At 38.3% G+C, this 22,320-nt stretch overlaps 1 protein-coding gene across 2 annotated transcripts in view; it reads left to right on the forward strand.

The window, feature by feature from the left end:
• The window catches only part of CACUL1 (CDK2 associated cullin domain 1), a 64,493-nt gene extending 46,753 nt beyond the window's left edge, over positions 1–17,740 (forward strand). Inside the window, exons 6-9 of one of the 2 annotated variants that reach the window (XM_007173173.2) lie at positions 1,410–1,499; positions 5,111–5,249; positions 12,246–12,289; positions 12,702–17,740. In XM_007173173.2, coding sequence (XP_007173235.2) covers positions 1,410–1,499; positions 5,111–5,249; positions 12,246–12,289; positions 12,702–12,742 — 314 coding nt within the window. In that variant the 3' untranslated portion in view covers positions 12,743–17,740. Of the gene's footprint in view, positions 1–1,409; positions 1,500–2,188; positions 3,053–5,110; positions 5,250–12,245; positions 12,290–12,701 lie in introns of those variants that run through there. The other variant, XM_057530975.1, reaches the window with a different exon arrangement.
• Positions 17,741–22,320: the final 4,580 nt, after the last annotated feature.

The raw sequence follows: 22,320 nt of genomic DNA on the forward strand, positions 1-22,320 counted from the left end.
TTTAAAGACTTTTCCTACAACGAATTTTAAGTGGAGAGGATTTTAGTGAAATGTTATACCCTCTTAACCTTACCTTTTGTTGCTGAATGTGATTATTTTTCAGTTAATTCATCCCAAATTAATTTATATACATTTTATGTATAACTTAACCTGTGAATTTATCATTTCCTTATAGCTATCAAATTTGACGTAGGTGGTTATACTTATGTAGAAGTTGTTTGCAAATGTATATATTTGACCACATAATGAATGTGTGATTGAACATGAAGAGTTGGTGGAAACAACACTTACTGAAAACCAAACGATCGGTCAAAAAGTAGGAAGAGGGATTAATAGAGATAGACCCTGGGTTTGGGGTACATGTTGAAATTAGAGAGAACCTTGAGTAGAAGAGCCTCTAAGAACCTAAAATTTAGAATTTCAATTTTTAAACATGACATTTAAAATTTTTCTGCAATGCCTAACATTGCAAATGTAACTCACATTGCATGTTTGAAAGTACAGAAATCATTGTTGGCCAAGTGAGATGGTGTTTCCATTTTTAAAAAGGTGGGGATAGAAGAAAACAACTTATATAATTTTACAGGCTGGCTTAGATGAAAATTATGCCAAGTTTCATGGGTATTTGGTTAGTAAATTACAGGTCTGTGAGAGATGAATTAAAAATGAGCCGTTTTGAGTCAGTAGTATCTGTCCTATTCATTAAATGATGGAGTTCGTTTGTATATGTTTTGTCTAGAGGAAGTATTTGTATCCGTTTAACATATTTTAATAAGATTTTTTGTGTGACCATAGATAACCTAAAAGAAAACTGACTCTGTTGTCATGTTTAGTCAGGGTCACATGGTTAGACAGTGTGATGTCTTGCCTTTACCTTTAGTAAGGAAAAGTACCTGCAGTTGTAGCATTTGGGAAAGTGAGTTTCTGACTCTGATCTCAGTTACTAGAATTACTAATAACATGTCTTTCAGAAAAATTCCAAGAGCCTCATATATGGGTGATTTGGGGGAAAGGGAAATGATGGAGGGAGTTAGAGAATGTTTCATTCCCCAAATGTAAATCTTTTGAATCGTGAACTTAATGGGAAGTATTTATAGCTCACTCACTAAGTACCATGAATACTGTTGCTTTTAGAAAGCTTTACTTATTTTCAGAACCTCCATCAATTGAATCATTTCCGTTAGTGTTTCAACAGATACACACATATCTACTTGTTAGATTGAGCTCTACTGCACTGGATTAAAAAAAAAAATCTTTACTGTACAAATACTTGGTTTGCCCTCTTGGGTTGTTCTTTTCTTGCCCTTGTTTACCCTTCAGTCTTTGGGAGAAATACTGATAGAAAGTGAAACCTTGACAATCAATAAAGTGTTGTATCATTTTTATAACCCATTTTCTCTCTATTTCAGCTTTACTTTTAGAAGCCCAGTCAACACCATTTCAGGTCACACCTTCAACTATGGCAAATATTGTGAAAGGCCTGTACACTCTCAGACCAGGTAAACATTCATCATTTCTTTAGGGGTTGGACTTGTTTGTTTGTTTATAGCACTTCCAGCCCTATCTGCGAGAGGATAGTGTTTCTTTGTGTTTTCTGAGGCCTAATGGTATTTGGATTTGTTATAGCAAAAAAATTGAGTAGATACTCATCATTGTGAAATGTAAACTCAGGACCTCACTTGGAAATCTTTCTCTGCTAGTGAAAACCAACTAGTTTGGGGAATACAAGAAATAGTTTGTAGGAGACACTTTAGATAAAGTAGAATCTTATGTCTGGCTTTAATCTCTTTTTTTGTTGTGAGGTTCTTCTTCACTTCTACCCCATATTGCAAATATGCACGGGCATACACATTCACAACTCCATCTTGTTAGGCCTATTATATAACTTACAAGGAATCTAGAAGTGTTGGTAAAGTTACAGTCATTTCATAACGATAGTTTGAGGAGAAAGATAGTCAGAATAGCAGAACCAAAAATCAAAGATCACTGTATTCAAAGGCATGGTTTGTAAATTATCTTAATGTATCTGTCTTATAATAAAAACATTATGGGACTTCCCTGGTGACGCAATGGTTGGGAATCCGCCTGCCAACGCAGGGGACACGGGTTCAAGCCCTGGTCCGGGAAGATTCCGCATGCTGCAGAGCAACTGGGCCCTTGTGCCACAACTACTGAGCCTGTGTTCTAGAGCCCGTGAGCCACAACTACTGAGCCCTCATGCCACAACTACTGAAGCCCATGTGCCTAGAGCCTGTGCTCCGCAACAAGAGAGGCCACCGCAATGAGAAGCCCGCGCACCGCAATGAAGAGTAACCCCCGCTCAACGCAACTAGAGAAAAGCCTGCGCACAGCAGTGAAGACCCAACGCAACCAAAAATAAATAAATAAATAAATTTTTAAAAAACATTGTGAACTTAAAGGACTCTCAAGATGCTTTTGTATGTTTCTTTCTGTTTTTAACCCAGACCCAAACTTATCATACAGTTGTCTAGCCAATTAAAAAATGTCCATAGGAGAGAGATTGCAGAAGTTCAGGGTAGAAAATCGTTTTTCAATGTAGAAACTTAAGGTTTGCTTTTTTGACAGCAATTATCTTTTTATGAAATTCTTTTGTCATTTGGGGATTGAATGAAATAAAACGTGGTCTAAAGAGCTTAACATAGTACCTGATAATGTAATGAGCATGCTAATATTAACTGTTGTTACTACTATTCATTTCGGTCCAGTGGTTATTTTATTTTAATTAATTGATGTCTGGATAGTTTACTTACTTAATTTAAAAGATATATCAGAATTTAGCTTGCTAAAATGGAAACCAATTAAAAACTGATACTAGGGGTAGTCTGTGATGCCCAGAAGTACCATCTTTCTCAGGCTACTTTCAGCAGTTAGTGACTTCTAGAGGAGTCAAATGTAATGTTACTTAAATTTGGATCAGTTCTTGCTCTATTCTTCATAATTTTTAGACAAATTATTCCTATAAAGTAATTATATAAAGTAGCAAAAATATTGCATGTGTCCAATAAACTGATATATTTCTTTTTCCAGTTTCTTAGAATTTTGAATTTCATTTTACTAAATGTGATGAAAATAGCTCATGAGTTTTTCTTTTAGTGCTGGGTTATGAATGATTTTTTTCTTTTTCTTTTGGAAGACATCCAAATACAATATGACAGATTTCTAAATTCTCCCTCCCAAGTGGGCAGCTTTATCAGCTCTGGCTTTTATCATAAGTAACAAAATTGCAGAATAAAACCAGTCACTAAGGGTAGAAAAACTTGTAGATACTTATTTATCTAAATGCTATTTTTATCCAGGTTTGAGCTCTTGTAATAGGTTTCATACTACTTGTGAGGAGAAATCTGTATTTGAGAACTGTCCTTTTGAAAAGGTGAATTTTATCACAGACTAACCTTTTGCTGTCCTAGCTATTTTCTGAGATACTATTAAACATATTTTGACGTTTACTTGCCTTGCCCGTACCCATTGTGTTCCTAGTTTGTTAAAGCAGATTTATTCACCTGACAGATTAAGGTTAAAATATTTTAAAAGTTGAATTTTAAATGTAAAAGTTTCTTTCATTGCAGTAGTTCTTAAGTGCTGATTTTTATATAATGAATGCATCTGAATCACCCAAAAAAGTTTGTTAAACTGTAGATTCCTGGGCCCTAATCCTTGGAGATTCTGATAACATCTCTTATTTAGATGTGTTTCTACCTAGTCTTTAGAAGCTCAGTCTAGGAATAGTTCCCATCATCCCATCCTGCATTTCTTCATTTAATACACACACTTTTCATGGTTTCTTTATCTTTATTTTAATGATTGCCTGGAGTTCCACAAAATGTCAGACTGGTTTGACTCCTTGCCAACTCTGACTGGTGGGTTAGTGGTTCCCCAGGGCACTGAATTGAGACTCTTTCTAAAGCCATATTTGAACTGAGCTTGAAGGAGGGACACTATTGAGAACATTTTGACATGAGTTTGTACAGAGGGTGAGTGGATTGGCCTTGGTGGTGTTTGTGGTATTGGGGTTTTTTTTGTTTTTTTCTTTCCCCATCTTTAATTTAGCTATTCTTTTGGGCATTTTTTTTTTTTAACTTGCCAGTGACCCAGCATTGCATAGCATTAAATGTGTTTTTTTCAGATTTAGAATTATTTACTTAGATTACAGTTTTTAAAATGAGGATGCTGGATTACATAGAGCATTGACATTTTATGGGTTTTGATACACACACACACACACACACACACACACGCACAGCCAAGATGTGTTCCAAAAGGGAAAACTTGAAAGGGCTCGATTAAAAGAATCCAGAGGGCATAGAGATGGGCAGTATTTATATTTAGTGTTCACTGACTAGGGGAAGAGTATCTGATCTGTTAAAACGCTTTATAATAAAGATACTAATTTATCTTTGTCATGTCTGATGCAGATATTTTCCTTAGACTTCTCTTTGTCTTTTTACTTTGATGAATGAATGTTTATTTTTCTGTAGATTATTCTGTTGATCTTTTGTCTTTTCCTTAATAATTTGATAACCATTTAATTTCTGTTTTCTTTCACTGTTATATATGTTTAATTTGCTATAATTTAATATGAGTCAAAGTAGGTTTATATTTTAAAAGTACTTACCAGTTATCTCTCCCATCTCCCTCCGCATTTTTGTGGTACTTTTTTTATATGTCTGCTTACTACCACATGTACTATTCTATTCTTAGGCCAGTGTATTGTTTTAATTAATGCTTTATAGGGCTAAGTATTTCCACCAAATCCCTTCCCTCCAAGCCCCCTCCTGCTCAGAATTCTTTGGTTATTTCATTCATGTTTTCTTCCAGATTTAGAATTTTTGATAAGGTTCCTTCAAAAATTCTCTAGGGATTTTTGTTAATGTTGTTAAATCATAAAAAATATAAAAATATCCACTTTCTGTAAATTCTGTTTAGAAAGGAAACTTAACCTCTTTATCAGAAGGGGTTGCACTAGTTTTTATCCCCATTTTAAGTTTGGTTTAATACATAATCTTGTTCTTTGGGAAGAAAACTTTCCCTTTCCTATTTAATTTAATTTGTCTATACGGTCTCCTTATTGAATCTTTTCCTTCCCTCACAGAGTGGGTTCAGATGGCTCCGACTCTATTTTCTAAATTTATTCCAAACATTCTCCCTCGTGCGGTGGAGTCTGAACTTTCTGAATATGCTGCTCAAGATCAGAAACTTCAAAGAGAACTTATACAGAATGGTTTTGCAAGGCAAGTTTTCTTTTCCTTTTGTGACAAAATATGTCCATTTCCTTTGACTTGGCAGGGGAGGGATGCCAGCATTCTTAGAATGGGAGACAGCTGTGTGAGAGTCAAGGTGGTGTTGCTGGGAGAGGTGGTGAGCTCCCTTCTGTGGAAGTGCTGAAGCTGGGTTTTGACTTTATGGGAGCTGCTCTTCACTTAAGTGGAGTTTGAAGAAGGGATTTCTCATTGGGTGGGCAGTTAAGCTGGGCAGCCTCCAAAGAGCTCTTCCAACTTTGATCCGCTTATACTAGTTTTGAATATTTGGAAAAACCTTGTAGAAATTTTATGATCGGTTATGATGTACATTTATGACTAAATTAGCAAATGATTTTTGACTAAACTAACAAATGATATTGTAACTAAACTGGTAAAGAGCCTTCAGATTCTGTTTTTCATATTTCCATTTTTCCCCTAAATTCTAGCTGTTTCTTCTTAAAAAGTAGGTTATCACTTACATGTCTCCACAGAATTTGCCTCCCTTGATTTTTTTTTTTTTTATTTTCTCCTGTTCATTTTTTATTTTTGGCTGCGTTGGGTCTTCGTTGCTGTGTGCGGGCTTTCTCTAGTTGTAGCAAGCGGGGACTACTCTTTGTTGCAGAGTGCAGGCTTCTCATTGCAGTGGCTTCTCTTGTTGTGGAGCACGGGCTCTAGGCGCGCAGGCTTCAGTAGTTGCAGCACGTGCGCTCAGTAGTTGTGGCGCACGGACTTAGTTGCTCCACGGCATGTGGGATCTTCCCGGACCAGGGATCGAACCCGTGTCCCCTGCATTGGCAGGCGGATTCTTAACCACTGTGCCACCAGGGAAGTCCACCCTCCCTTGATTTTGATATAAACACTTCGCTAATTTTTCTAAAATTTGCAATTCAGTATCATGGCTTTATCCCAGAAAATCTTTCAAAGTGCATATCTTCAACCAAAATTATGTAAAAATTTTGTGATTCCCTATGGGAAAGCACCCTGTTCTGTCACCAAATCATTAAAGGGTACAGTAGTACTTTTTTTGTTTGTTTTTGTTTTTTTGTTTTTTTAATATCTTTATTGGAATAAGTAGTACTTTATATTTTCATAATCCTGGCCCTCTACTTAGCACTTTTACTTATCTTCTCTTATTTGAATCCCTCGCATTAAAGGAAGAAAGTCGTGGAAAGGAAGACACCTGGGTTCCTCACTGAGGCATAGTTGTGACCACAAGGAGTGGGTTGGGTATTGATTCACTTATCTGGCTGGGGCAGAGGATGGACACTGTCTTTCATAGACTCTGAGGCCATGCTCAATCTCAGAATACCAGCCTTGATCAAGATCACTGTTCCTAAGTTTCTAATTTCAGCACAGGTTAGGAAAGAAAGCAGATAATTTGTTCTCTGTTGGCCCATGGATTGGCATTTATTCCCCTTTTGTCCTGGTGGCATCTTTATTCATGTGGTAGAGGGGGCACTGAGTAATCCATGGTTCATTACCTTCCTCACTGGCAGCTCACACTGGAAAGGCTCAGTCAGCCATCACAGGGAAGCTGTGTAGACAGGCCTGCTAACCGTGCCTTTCCTATGGCAAGGAAAGGCCAGTGGGAGATTCTGCATGTAAACAGCTGACTTCTCTCCCCAATGTCCGGTGGTCAGGGGTCTCCTGACATCAATTGTAGTATTTCTAACAATTATTTTCATACACCGAATGAGGCCATTTAATGTTATAGTAATTTTACTCGTTCATTTTTGAAGAGCTGATATATTTATTTATAGGGTTTTTTTAAAAAGGTATAAAAAGTACATACTGAGAAGTTTTATTCCCACCTCTCTCCTTGTCTGCTCCCAGCTTTTAGGCAACTGTTTTAATTAGTGTCTTATGATTCCCTCCAGTGCTTATTTTATATACAGATATAAGCAAATGCAGTATATATTCTTATTTTTATTCCTTTCTTACACATTCCATTGTGTAGATGTACTATAACTTATTTAACCCGTCCCCCATAGACGGCAACCTGAATTATTTCCAGTCTTCTGCTGTTACAGAGAGCGCTGCGTGTGTAACTTTGTACCTGTTGTCAGTATGGTTGGAGAGTAACTCCCTTAAGTTAGATTGCTGGGTCAAGAGTAAATGCAGCGATAATTTTGATTAAATTGCCAAATTGCCCTCCATAGGGGATTGTGCCATTTTGCATATCCACTAGCAAAGTTTAAAAGTGCCTGTTCTTCATGGCCTTGCCTATGGAGTATGTTGTTACACTTTGAATTTTTGCCAGTCTGGCAGGTGAAAAATAATTAGAGTTGGTTTCGTTTGCATTTCTCTTATTATATGAGTGAGGCTGAGCATATTTTCATATGTTTGTATTTCTTTTCCTGTAAACTGTTCTGGTTTTCTCGTTTTTCTATTTGATTGTTAGTCTTCTTTTCGTGGTTTCTAGGAGCTCTTTCTACAGTGAGGAGATTGATTGTTTGCCCACGATAAGAGTTATTTTTCTCAGTTTCTTTTGACTTCGCTTATGGTGGTTTTTTGTTTTATTTGAAGTCATGCAGAAGTTTTTTACTTTATGTAGCTAACTTTATCAGGTTTTTTTCTGTATGGCTTATGTATTTTGAATTATAGTTAAAAGTTTTTCCTTAAATGTTTTTAAATAAATGCAGAATAAACTGAGTATACCTCTTATGTTTTTTCCTAGGCTCACCATAATTTTGAAGTCTTTTATGCTTTTTTTCATGTTTTATTTGAATGTTTGCTTTTAATTTTAGAAATGAGCTTACTGATGCCTTTAACAAATAAACAGCCTTCTGAAAACTTTTATTTCTGTGAAGCAGTGTAGGAAGATAGCTCTTGTAGATTTCTCTGAACACCTTGAATTCACCTTCCAGAAGAGTGTGTGGAACTATTTAAACATATCCAGAGATATTTTTGTAATCCTAATTTTGGAACTGGAATAAGAGAACAGGGTGCAGGACTGTTTGGTGTGTCGTTGCTTGGGATGACTGACTCCATAAATAGTCTCATTTAACGTTGCCTTTGAAGGACTAGCCTAGCACTGTTCTGACAAGGCCAAGTTGGTCATATTCAGGGAAATGCCTTGGATTTTTGGTGTAAATGTGAATTTTTGTTTCTCTTAGTGGAATTCTTTCATATGAAATTTAAATGCTAGTATTCCAAAACTTGATAAAATTAAAATGTTTTATTTTACAAACTGAATTGAACCATTTCTAGAATTAAGCTAACAAATTATTATACATTTACTGTGAGGATTAAAGGCTGCCTCATGACTTATTCTGATGGGTGCTTTGCACAGAGTAGGCCCCGCTTTACCTGACATTCTGGACTCATGCTGGACTAGCTCAGACGGGTCAGAAAGGGTGTGCCCGCACCATATACTTAGCAGCTGAAGACGTTTTGCCTGTGCTTCCAGCACTTGTGTATGGACCTTCCATATTCTGCCCTGCCAAACTTGATGCTGCCTTTGATCATTATTTGGCTAGGATTGTTTTGGAAGAAATGATGTCCACTGATGCAAAAATATAGTCTAAGCTATCTAACAGAAATTCTGTTACTGGCTGTCCTGATATGAGCAGTCATTTTATGGTTTGTGTCTAGCCTATCACATGATTCCTGTTCAGCTTTGCGAACTATTTTTTTATTTAAGGCTGTGTTCCATTTATGTGATGTAGGGAGTAGGCAGCACACAGCTTTAATGTGGATGGCACAGAGAAAGTCTTCGAAATGTTTTGAAATAATATGTGAATATTGTCAAATATATCCTCTTTTGCAGTTACTGGACAGATTCTTGTTTGGGCTGGAGTTTATGTGAAACATCTTTAGGTTCATGGAAATATAGTGTGGAGTTATTTCAAAGCTAAAAGTAACATACAAGCTAAGAGCAATATTTTCTTTTTATGTGTTACCTGCATAATTGAATTGCTTATTGGGGGAAGGGCAGGTCGGTGTTTGTTGTCAGAGATTACATTATGGAAGATGAGCTCATTTGGGAACTTCTAGCGTGCAGGCCCTCAGGTGGAGCATCCTCATTCAAACCAGCCTATGGGCCTCTTCAGAGGATATGCCAAATAGCTTTTAAAGGCAAGTAAAATGTTCTTGCTGAGTGATTGTTACCTGGATTTCTGGAACAAAATAGAACGTTGTTAGGAGTATTATTGGTCTTTTAGCTGAGAGGGTCACTCCAGGATTGGGGCTTTTTCATTTAGTAGCAGGGGTCTGGTTTTGAGGGCAGCTTATAGCTTTCTAGACTTGTGGCATTATTAGGTAATATCTCTGGCAGTCTCTCGCATGCATACACCACATTTACATTCTTTGTGCCTCCTGTTGTTTTCACATCTGCATTTTTCTCCTGTTAATTTTGCATGTTCCATTTTAAAAAAATTTTGGGGGGGTGGGAATGAAGGCTGTCTGTAGAAGTTGAGGTTCCAGATACAAGATCCATCCTGTATCTTCCTTTTTTGCTCAGCATTAACTTACTTGTTTCAGGATATTTGGTGAATGCTACTGTGATGATACTAGTGTAAGACTCTCAGCGGGCTTTGGCCAGATACTGTGTTAACAATAGAGGTGTTTAAAAGCGGTATTAAGGTGGATCTGTTTAGGGCTCTTTAGGCTGTCTAAAGCTAGTTTGTGCTAAGTTTTTCTCTAAATGCTCAGCCTAGAGAAAAACCCTGCAGAGACCCTTTGGTGTGTTCTCTTCCTGCTGGTCCTTAAGACTCCTCACCCAGCTCAGCAAGAGGTTTCTGTCCTGGTCTTGAGTGTAACCAGAGAAAGAAAGTGGGAAACTTTGGTAATCTGGAGGATTACACAGAAGCATGAAATAATTACTTGGGCTGCATTTTAATCCATCTGTAGAGGCTATTTATGAATTATTTACTTATTTGTTAATTCAGCAAATATTTTGTATTTTCTACTATGTGCTAGACGCTGCTCTAGGTACTGGGTGAACAAGACAGGCAGAGTTCCTGTTTTTATGGAGCTTATGCTCTGCTGTTGGGAGATAAGTAACAAACATGTAAACAGATTATTTCAAGTAATAATAAGTTCTAGGCAGAAAATGAAACAGTATGGGATAGAGAGTGAGTGACCAAGGCATGCACGAGGGGCTGTCCCAGCTAACTTGGTGATGTAATGCCCCTGAGGAGGAGAATTCCAGCTAAACATTAAGGCGATAGCCATGTGGCTAACTCAGGGGAAGAGTGTTGCAGGCAGAGAAAGTAGTAAGTGCAGAAGTGCTAACATGTCCAAGGGACAGAAAGAGAGCCAGAGTGGCTGAAGTATAATGAACAGGAGTAGAAAATGAGCTTGGAGAGGTAGGCAGGAGCCATATCTCACAGGACTGAGAAAATGAATTTTTTTTATATATATAAATTTATTTATTTTATTTATTTATTTTTGGCTGCATTGGGTCTTCGTTGCTGCGCGTGGGCTTTCTCTAGTTCCGGCGAGCGGGGGCTACTCTTCACTGAGGTGCGCGGGCTTCTCATTGCAGTGGCTTCTCTTGTTGCGGAGCATGGGCTCTAGGTACGCGGGCTTCAGTAGTTGTGGCGCACAGGCTTAGTTGCTCCGCGGCATGTGGGATCTTCCCGGACCAGGGCTTGAACTCATGTCCCCTGCATTGGCAGGCGGATTCTTAACCACTGCGCCACCAGGGAAGCCCTGGGAAAATGAATTTGAATTGATTTTTTTTAACTATGATGGAAAGCCACTGAAGGGCTTTAATCAGAGGCATGAAATAATCTTATGTATGCTTTTACATAAGATTGCTCTGGCTCTTGTCTGGACTAATACTAAGACTCTTGCAGTGGTGTAGGGGAGGGATGATAGTGGTTTGGATTGGGATTGTAGCCGTGGGGCTGAGGAGTGGTTGGTTTTGGATTATGTGCTGGGACAGAATGCTCCAGAGTGAGGGAAAGAGAGGAATCAAGCATGAGCTAGGATTTTGGCCTGAGTAATTGGACGGGTGGTGGTGTGATTTATTGAGGAAGTCTGAGGAAGGAGTGGGGATGGAGTGCATTCTGGCCATGGTAAATTTGCAGTACATGCAAGTCATCCAAGTGACAGTGGCTGTGAGGCAGTTGGACCTACAGGTCCGAAGTGTCAGGAGGAAGTCAGAGCTGGAGATAGAAATCTGGGAGCCATTGGCATATGGATCGTATTTCAAGTCACAGGACTGGTATGACTGCTGTCCTAGATGAAGGAGAATTTTACATGGAGAAGAAAAAGTGGCCAAGGACAGAGTGTTGGGCAGAGCTTGGAGTGTTTCAGGAAGGAAGAGGTCAGCTGTGTAAATGTTGCTAAGAGACCAGGGAAGAAAAAGCTAGTGGATTGGTTATTATTACTCATTACTTAAGCATTTTAGTCATTTGTCTGAGAACCTGGAGAGACAAAAATAGGATTTACAGACAGCATAGGACTTAATCAGACTTCTATTTTATTATCTCTAAAGTAGAACTAGAACTTCTGTGGGTGTTTAAGAAGAACTGGTTATTCTCTGTAAAGGTTCACGTTCTTCTGTCTGCAAGAAGGGTATTCATGTCCATTAAGATTCTGAGATTTTTCAAAAGCTTTAAGCAGCTTTTGGTCCCGTAATACGGCTTTTAGCGGAAGATTTTGAATTTTTCTATTCCATATTTGAAATTTGCCCTGTTATATGCAGGTCACCAGGGATGTCGATAGTAGAGCCAGATGTGTCTTCAAAGATGTTTTAGTCAATCGATTTCTAGGACCCAGGGTAAACCATCTTTATAGATAGTCCTTCCTTCATTTAATAGCTTTCTATATTTAAAAGATAGCACCTTTTAGCTAAGAATAGTCATTATAAATGACTCAGCTACTGCTTAAGTTTAATGTCTGTTTTAAAATAAGTTGTTAGGATTGAAATACCTGCTCTACTTCCATTGTCAATTATGCCAATTCATTTCTCCTACTTTGTTGTGTGAAGCTGTCAGTCAGTTCTGTTGACTCCCTCTTCTTTTTTTTAATCCCCAGAGGTGACCAGTCCCGGAAGAGAGCTGGGGATGAGTTGGCTTATAGTAAGTAATGATGTTCCTTACCATCCTTGATGGTTTTGTGATGTAAGGCAGCCACTGGCTATAATGATATCCAGTGTTCTTGGTTGTGGTCTCCAAGGGCACTGTGTGCGGTCAGGGTCAGACTGTTCTGTAAGCTGTGGCAGCTCTGAAGCCCAGTTGCTGGTGGTAGTTTTCAGGCAGTTGTCAAGAGGCTGCCAGTTCTTTAGTCTCCACTAGAATGAGATAAGGGCCCAGACTCAGCTCCTGATGATTTGGTCCCCTTTCACTTCATTCAAAACCACATGGTTTTGAGGTTTTCTCTGATCTCCTTTTGGGGGATTGGGAGAGGGGTGAGAAATATGTGTCAAATAAACAGATTCCTACCATTATCAAATGCTGTCTGCTGTTGATACTTTAACGCTGTTTTTTTCAGACAGCTCATCAGCATGTGCAAGTTCCAGAGGGTACAGATAGTGAATGTATTGAATGTACTTTCCTTCCTGAAAAGAGGACACACTGGAGCTGCAGAGACTGTATTCAGAGCACAGCGGGGTCCTGCAGACACTCAGGAGCTCTGTCACCAAGCTGTTCTTGGAAGAGGATGTTGGAGTTCTTACTTTGGTTTGTAATTTTAAAAAACAAAAAACTAACAAACAAAAACAAAACAGTTGCTGCTAGACTTGGGGATGATTTTGAAATGGGACAATCTTCTAATGACTTTATCTACAGATTCCGTGAGGAACAAGCGTCATGAAGAGTGACCCTTGCTAAGTGAGATCCAGCAGCCAAAGTCAGCAGCTTCCTCCAAAAATATAAGAGCAGAAGAATCTTTTTTATTTTTTTTTTAAAGCACTTGTTTTGTTCATTTGCGGACTTGGCACTTTGGCATATTGGTTTCACACAGCAAGATATCTTTTGCTTTAAAATCAAGCAGATCATTACAATACAGTATTTTTCACCCCTAACCAAAACAAACCCCTTTAAAAGAGTTGGTCTTTGTTTCGCATTAGAAAGTCTCCTTACAGGAAGACGCTAACTCTGCTTCCAGTGTAACTTCTCCCCCCACCCCTGCCCGCACCATCAGTTCACAATCCTTTTCTACTCTGTGCCTTGAGCTTTGTGCACTTTGCAGCTCTGTGACCATGTTGTCAAACTCACAAATGCTTCCTGAAAAAGTTGATGGTATCACAGACTAACTTGCCAAGATGTCAGGTGTGACTTCATAGCAGGATGCTCAATAAGTGGGAAAATAGAAACATGTTGCACGTTGGTCAGATTTCCTCCTGCCTCACGTGGCTTGTTCATGTTAATGTTGGGGACCAACTCTCGTAGACCATTTCCATTCCCTCCGTCACTTAACATGCTCTCAGCGGCTGCTGGAGTGTTGGCATTACGCTAGTTTAGGGCTGGCCGGTACTTTAGCACTAACGCTCCCTTTTTAATATTGTTGAGAATTAGCCAGTGGTAAAAGCTGATTCCTGTGATGCTCTAGGAAGCAGATATGGTAATTAAATTCGAACATAGTCAATGGTGTGGGATTCCTGATTGATTTCATTTTTCTGGGTGAGATAAGTACTTAAAAAAAGTTTGCAGTCTGCATCTTTTAAAACATTATATTCGAATATAATAGAGAAAAAGTAGCACTGCTGTTTTAAGGCCCCCTTCCCCTGTGGCCAAGCTATATTTTCTGTTTCCATACACCCACAGTGCTACTTAGTTCCTTGTAAAAGACTCTGAAGCTTATTCTAAGTTGTTTTTGAAAGGCAGAGTAAAATAGAAAGATGTGGCAAGGGAAAAACATTTTTCTTCTCAGTTTTGCGTAAATCTAAATTGAGCATGTGCTTGACCCTCTTTGGCTGTGTCAGCTATGTTAGACTAATATTTACCTCTTCAGAGGACTAGGGGCAAAAAAAGAAGACACATCAGGGGTACCGACCATCACGCTTCTGATTTGCAGGTTGTTCATAGGGTTGTCTCTGCCAATTCACTTGGTCCTTTTTGGGGGGAGCAGGCTGGGGGGCGAGTTTGAAGTGTTAGGAGCAAGTCAGTCATATTATAGAAGAAGTCCTTTGTAACATGAGTATTCAGAGAAGTAAAAGTAAGGTCATCAGATTTATTTTTTTAAGTACTTATCAACCAGGGTTGGTGGATTTTGAGGAGGACTTTGAATTGGGCTCATTTCACTCTGTGAGCATCTTGGGTTATATTGAGAAACACTGAATTACTGTAAGAATAAATACAGGCTCTCACTGTGCCCTGTACAGTTTGACTTGCTACACCAGTAACATTCTGATATCAAGGAAGAATTCAATTTTATCAAGAAGTTCAATTTTACTTAATGGAATGCTTGCTGCAGGCTTAGAAATAACACCTGCAACTGAACTGTTGAGCAGTTTTAATAATGTTTCTGAAAGGAATGAAATTAGAATGTTTCTTTAAATGTGGGTGAATTCTTCAGTATCCTAGTAATATACCCAGATGCTTTTTCTGGGAAGGGAGTATTCTTTGGCCAACAACGGAACTTTCCCTCTAAAAGCATTGTATTAGGATGTGGATAGGCATTAAAATCTTTGGATGCTTTTTGCATTATTAAGTTAATGGAGAGATATTTTATATTGTCTTCTTTTTATTATTATGTATGTGTTAACAAAGTGGGCAGAGTAAAGTTTGCAGAAGTTAGTTTCTCTGTACATTTTTGCACAGTGGCTGCAGCTTGCTGTGGGTGAGGGCTTAGTGGCACAAAGCTGTGATTGGAAGGCACTGTAGAAAGAATATACACATCCTCCCAGTGCATTCGACCTGCTTCTTACTCATTTTGACCCCTTGAGGTACATTGCATTATGAAGAAACTATTCCTTTAAGTCATTGTTGACCTTGCTTATTAAATTGGGATTCTTAACAAAATTCTCAGTTTGCAACATGAGGGGAATAAGATTTGCCTCCATTTTGTATTGACTAAGCACTGTTTGCCTAAAAGTATTTTCTTCTCGTGTTTACTTGTATTCTTCCTGCCAGTACGGTATATAGTTTCTGCACTCCAGTTAAACACTGGCTTTTTGTGGGGTCCAAATCATCGAAGGCAGAACATTGTAAAGCAGATTGATTGTCTCATGAGTCAACACATGCAGTTGGTTTGGCCATACTGACTGGTGTGTGTGTGCAGCCTGAAACCAGACCCTCCAAAGAAAGCCAGTTCACTCACCTTGGAATGATGACACGTAACGTCAGTAGATGATTGTCGTTTTGAGAGACGGTGCTTATTTTCAAGGTTGGCCTTAAGCTTCAGTAACAGTGTCATCTCATATCCTCTGTTGTCACAGCTGCACCCTAACCCGACTGCTTTGTTTTCTGTGGGGCAGAGAGCAAAACTTGGTGTTGTGATTCTTAATCTGCTAGTTCTTAGGTAGAGTTAGTGAGAAGAAACAAAAACCTGGGTGCATGAGTTGTGCATTATTAAATTTTGTGGAAAAGTTACTTTTTTTTCCTGTCCCTTTTGCAAGTTTGAGGAGGTTCCCCTCCCTTTCTTTGGGGGCATGGGATGAAAGGCAATTTGTGAGTAAGTGAGATTGCGGAAGACTGGATGCCCAGTGGTTGTGGACACCGCACGAGCATCTCCAGCACTACAGCCCCGTAAAGCTGTCACTCCCCGTGCTACATGCCATGCTTTCTGTCAGGTTGCAAATTTGCACACATAAAGAATTCCTCAGGAAGAGTTTGCACATGCATCACCTCGCAATATTCTGTACTGACCGAACAAGGGATTTGAAAGTTTTTCAGCACAAAAGGAGAACTTCAGAGTGGTGGTCTGTGCCCATGTACTAGCAAAGGTAACGGTGATCTGACAAACACGATTGGTTTCTGGAGTTAAAAAGTGAACAGGAGCACTTGTATCATAGTATTTAAATAAGCCTGTTTAATCTCCCAGGGTAACCCTTCCAGATTTTGTCATCTTCTCATTGAGACTAGCTCTATTTTCTTCTATGTTTCTTCTGTTTTATTGCAGTTTATTATTTCCATGATTATTATACAAGAGGCATTGCCCTTGAGCTAAAATTCAATTGTCTAATAAAGCAGCTATTATTAGATAACATTGTTTTATGAATATACACTAATCTGAGATATTAAAAAAACTTTACAATTAAAAAGCAAAACAGAACCCCTACATGAGCTATCCAGTCATTGTTTCGATGTTTTGGGTTTCTTTTTCTTTTTCTTTTTTTTTTTTTTTATGGTGTCTCTTTGAGCTTCAGAGTATTATGTTTACTTTAAACCAGGTTTAGGCCTCTTAAGGGGACTTGAAAATTTAAGATCGGAGTATGAATCCCTTGACTGACACCTAGAAGAGGTTTATAAGGACCTTTTTGGTTGTGATTACTGTTTTCAATAAGATTGCATAAGTTGAAGTTCATGTTTATCAGAAGTTAAAATAGGTCATAGGAGTTTGTGGAGAAATGGCTTTCCTATTATTTTCATTACCTTGTTGAAATTTGCCCCAGTTTCTGGCCACCAAGATATATGAAAGGACCCTTGTTCTTTCCAAAGGAAATGATTCCTCTTCTGTCCCCACTGTTTATTAACTAAGTCATTGACACTTTGCCACCTCCACTGGCCAAGACCCTATTTTGAACCTCTTTCCAGAGCCAAGTGGCACAAGTACATATACTGTTTCTACTTATGTTGGTGGAGTGGTTGTGGGAGAATTAAAGAAAATGCTAATCAGGGGTACATTCTTCTAGGACCCTAGTATATATTGTACCCCTGCTGATTGGAAGTTATCTTCATTTCTGGTTGGATTGCATTGTTTAGAAATGCAATGTTAATGGCTTACAATTCTGGGAAATTTATGGTGTGGCTTTGGGGTGAATTCTGTGGTTTGAAAAATAAATAAATGTTTTGTATTGATTCTCACATGTCATTTCAATGTTGTGACTATGTACTAAATGCAGTAAGACTGGATATTCTCTTAGAAGGGTATGTTTTGTTAAACAGATGGCAATTGAATTGCTCTCATTAGTCCTGTTTGTCAATATCACAGCCATGCAATTCAGACGTGATGTTGTGGGGAGCTGTGGCTGGAGACAGGAATGCTTAAGAACAAACGGGAGGCCAAATGCAGACAAGAGGCTTTTGCCACCCACCAGCGTAGCCAGAGCAAGGATGAAGCAATGAAGTCTAGTCCCTGGTGGTCCTTGTTTGTTGGAAAGCATAGTGGAGCTTAGAACAGGGTGTTCTGTACGTCAACTCTTTTATTAATCCAAGAAAAACAAAATGGTGGATGAAACTCTTATTGACCGGGGATTCAAAGCCACTGACTTTGGCTCTGACCTTTAACTCTTGATGGATTTTGAATCACTCCTTCTGTATTAGGGTGCATACCATCACTTGATGGATTTTGAATCACTCCTTCTGTATTAGGGTGCATACCATCACTCTAAAACATTGTGGTTAATGAAATAAATCTTGTACAGATGTCCTTGGCCTTGTTATGTTGATACCTGGTTTATTAGAACTTTGTTTTAATATAGAATATATGGTTTTGCTTACAGTACATTCATGATGCCTCATAAATGATAACGACACTCAGTATTCTACCACGGTCAGTTAGCCCTCAGGATGAGTGTCCATCTTCACCTCTGTACCAGGGATTAAAAAAAACTCTGTGTGTGTGTGTGTGTGTGTGTGTGTGTGTGTGTGTGTGTGTGTGAGATGATGATGATGATCAATGATGACCAAATTGGATTTATCTCAGGAATGCAGATTTGTTAACGTTAGGAAATCAATTAATGTGACTCATCTACTAACAGATTGATGTTGTATGATCAGATTATCTGTGAAAATCCAAAATATCTACAAGGCAAATTAGAAGACTTATGAGTTTATCAAGGTTGCTGGAACAAAATCAATATCCAAATGTTAATTACATTTTCATGCAGCAGCCACAAGCAGTAATGGCTTTAAATTTTTTTAATGTTATTAAATAGAATTTACAGTAGGAATGAAAAAGTCATAAAGTACCTAAAAATCTTAATAAAATGTATATAAGCCTTTTAATGAGAAAATGATAATTTTAAAAAAGCACCTTTGTTGACCTAAATAAATGGAGAGATGGGTAAGAAGATCATCTAGGTCTCAACTCTTTCTCCAAATTTGTTAATAGATTAAAGGAATTCCAGCCAAAAATCCCAATGGTACTTGACAAGCTGATCCTAACATATAAATGGAAGAGCAAAGGACCAAGGATATCCAAGATATTCCTAAAAAAGGTGAAGCGTGAGGGGAGCTAGCACTACCAGAGTATAAAACTTACTGTAAAATACTGTGAGTGATTAAAACACTGTGGAGTTGGCACAGAGGTTATAAGTAGATGAATGGACAGGAATAAAGAGCTCGGAAACTGATGTACTCACGTGCAAGAACCTAATTTTTTTAAAGGTAGTCATTGCAGAGCAGTGGGGAGGAGGATGGATTATTTAATAAATGGGGCTTCAGTAATTCTTCACAAAGGAAAGAAATGAATTGGACTTCAGCCTTGCACCAGGTACAGAAGTCAGTCCCAAGTGGATTAAAGATTTACTGGTAAAGTTAAAACTATAAAACTTAGAAGATGATACAGAAGAATATTTTTATGACTTTGGGGAAGGGAGGATAGAAAGTGCAAACCATGAGTTAAAAGATAAATAATTTAGCTGCATTGATAGTAAGTACTTTTGTTTACTAAACATGCCACAGAGTGAAAAAATAAGCCCAAACTGGAATAAGATACAGATAATCACGATGTATACATAACTGTTAAAAAGCACCAGAATGCAAATCAGTAACAAAGCAAGAACTCAGGAGAGAAATAGGAAAAAAAAAAAAAAAAACAAGTAGGCATATCACAGAAGAAAAAACAGAAATGGCCCATAAACATGAAAAGATGTCCAACCTTATTAGTGAACAGGAAACGCACATTGAAACCATAAATATAATACCATTTCCTAGTCACCAAATTGGCAACAGTTAAAAAGTCAGAAAAGTAGGGAGGGATAAACTAGGAGTTTGGGATTAGCAGATACAAACTACTATATATAAAATAGATAAACAGCAAGGTCCTGCTGTGTAGCACAGGGAACTATATTCATTATCCTATAATAAACCATAATGGAAAAGAACATGAACAAGTATATATATATATATATAATATATATATATTATATATATATATATCTGAATCACTTTGCTGTACATCAGAAGTAATGCAGCATTGAAAATTAACTACAATAAAAATATAAACGGGGGGAAAAAGTCAGAAAATACCAAAAATTGGAGAGATTATGACAACAGGAGCTTTCATCTGCTACTCTTGGTGTCAGTCAGTACTGCCACTTTGGAAAACAGCATTATCTAATGAAGTTGAACAGGTGTATCTTATAGCCCAGGATTTCTGCTTTCAGAGAAACTCATGTCAGGTGTATATACCCAGGAAACATGCCCAGGAATGGTCACAACAGCATTATTTGCGATAACCAAAAAGGAGGGAAAGAGAGAGCCAGCTGTCCATCTACAGTAAAATGAATAGATGAAGTATATGTGTGCAGTGGGATTCTGTGGAACTCTTAAGTGCAGCGTAGAGCTTTGTGCGTCAACGTGGGTGAGTCTCAGAAATCATGTTGAGTTAAAAAGAAGCAAGTCGGAAGAGTCCAGTCAGCCTATATTGTTTAGGGATTCATAAGTAGTAAAACTGTAGAGAAAAGAAAGAATTATTAATATTCAAGATCATGGTTTCCTTGGGGGTGGGGTAGAGGGGAATGAGAATGGAGAGGAACATGGGCTTATAAACATTTGAGAATAGGAACATTTTGACCATTGTAAACATGTCAGTTCTTGAGTTAATATCTAAATTCAGCACAAAGCCAATCCAAATGCCAAAAGTATTTTACATATAAATTTAAAATTCAGGGCTTCCCTGGTGGCGCAGTGGTTGAGAATCTGCCTGCCAATAATGCAGGGGACACGGGTTCGAGCCCTGGTCTGGGAAGATCCCACATGCCGCGGAGCGGCTGGGCCCGTGAGCCACAATTACTGAGCCTGCGCGTCTGGAGCCTGTGCCCCGCAACGGGAGGGGCCGCGATAGTGAAAGGCCCGCGCACCGCGATGAAGAGCGGTCCCCGCACCGCGATGAAGAGTGGCCCCCACTTGCCACAACTAGAGAAAGCCCTAACACAGAAACGAAGACCCAACATAGCAATCAATCAATCAATCAATTAATCAATAAAAAAATAAATCTTTAAAAAAAAAAAAATTTAAAATTCATATGGAAGTATAAGCTGATGAGAAAATAAAGTCTTCATTGAAAGGGGTGGGGGGGAGAAGAGGAACTTGCTGTACCAAGAAAACATTTTTTTAATTACAATTAAATTTTTACACTGGTATAAAAATAGACTAATAGAAGATCATTTAAAATAGACTCAAATGCTTTTAAGAATTTTTAGTACATTAAAGGTGGCTTTTTGAAATGATTCTGATCATGATGGATTATTCAGTAAAAGGTGCTGATATAACTGGAGAAAATTCAGTCACACCATTTGCCAAAAAGAAATTCCAGATGGACTAAAAATGGAAAAATAAGGTATAAAAACTAGAAGATGATACAGTTTATATTTTCTTGAGGTGGGAGAAGTTTGTTCTAAGAATGTAAGCAATGGTCTGAAAACAGAACCCTGTGTAAACCAGTCACCTGACTGCACTAGGTAGAGCACCACCCCCAGTATTTGTATATACATATATATTTTTAAATTAATGTCTGTGCACTATACTAATACATGTAAGACAAAAAATAGAAAAGAAAAAAGATGAGGTGAAAATGTTTTAAAATATTTTTTGTGTGTATTGTGGTAAAAAAACAACCTTTTACTTTTTTTGAAAAGTTTAGTGAGAGCCATATGATTAAAAATGCTTCATTATTTTTGAAACTCCTAGTTTTAACCCTTAATGATAAAAACAACTTAATGTCTGATTCTAAGGTAAGTTTATTTTAATGCTAGTTTTTAATGGCTATTGTAGCTGAAAAAGCCACTTCATTAAGATCTGTGGATCCAGATGACTCTGCTTTCTGAAAAGCAGTACTCAGTTTTCAGTTCCATCTACTAGTCTTAAAAAAAGTGTTTGTTGAAATCTTTATAATAAATTTCCATCTTTCTCACTGTCACTAACTTGTTCTGGCTCAATCATTGCGTGTGGTATTTTTATTGTTAACAAATGGGTTCAAAACCTACTGAAACATCACTTTTGAATTTTAGTTCCCAAGTTCATGTGTGCACTTACGAGAGTTTTTATAGGTGACAGTTTTTGGCAACACATTTTCATAAAGCTGGAAACATGTCTAGCCATTTTCAAGATGCTCTTAACATGAATTTCTTTAGGAAAAATAGCTACTTTCTTACTCATAGTATATCATCTTTACCTTGAAGGGTCGGATAAAGTCTTTTTTTGTTTGTCTTTTAAAGTCTTTTTTTTTTCATAAATTTATTTTATTTATTTATTTTTGGCCGTGTTGGGTCTTCGTTGTTGTGCACAGGCTTTCTCTAGTTGCGGAGCGGTGGCTTCTCTTGTTGCAGAGCACGGGCTCTAGGCGCGCGGGCTTAGTAGTTGTGGCTCACGGACTCTAGAGCGCAGGCTCAGTAGTTGTGGCGCACAGGCTTAGTTGCTCTGCGGCATGTGGGATCTTCCCAGACCAGGGATGGAACCCGTGTCCCCTGCGTTGGCAGGCGGATTCTTTTTTTTTTTTTTTTTTTTTTTTTTAAGAAATGACTTTTTTAAATTATTATTTATTTATTTATTTATTTTATTTTTGGCTGTGTTGGGTCTCCGTTTCTGTGCGAGGGCCCTCTCCAGTTGCGGCAAGCGGGGGCCACTCTTCATCGCGGTGCGCGGGCCTCTGTTGTGGAGCACAGGCTCCAGACGCGCAGGCTCAGTAGTTGTGGCTCACGGGCCCAGTTGCTCCGCGGCATGTGGGATCTTCCCAGAGCAGGGCTCGAACCCGTGTCCCCTGCATTGGCAGGCAGATTCTCAAC

The sequence above is a fragment of the Balaenoptera acutorostrata genome, chromosome 16 (genome assembly GCF_949987535.1).
Source record: "Balaenoptera acutorostrata chromosome 16, mBalAcu1.1, whole genome shotgun sequence".
NCBI classification, from domain to species: Eukaryota; Metazoa; Chordata; class Mammalia; order Artiodactyla; family Balaenopteridae; genus Balaenoptera; species Balaenoptera acutorostrata.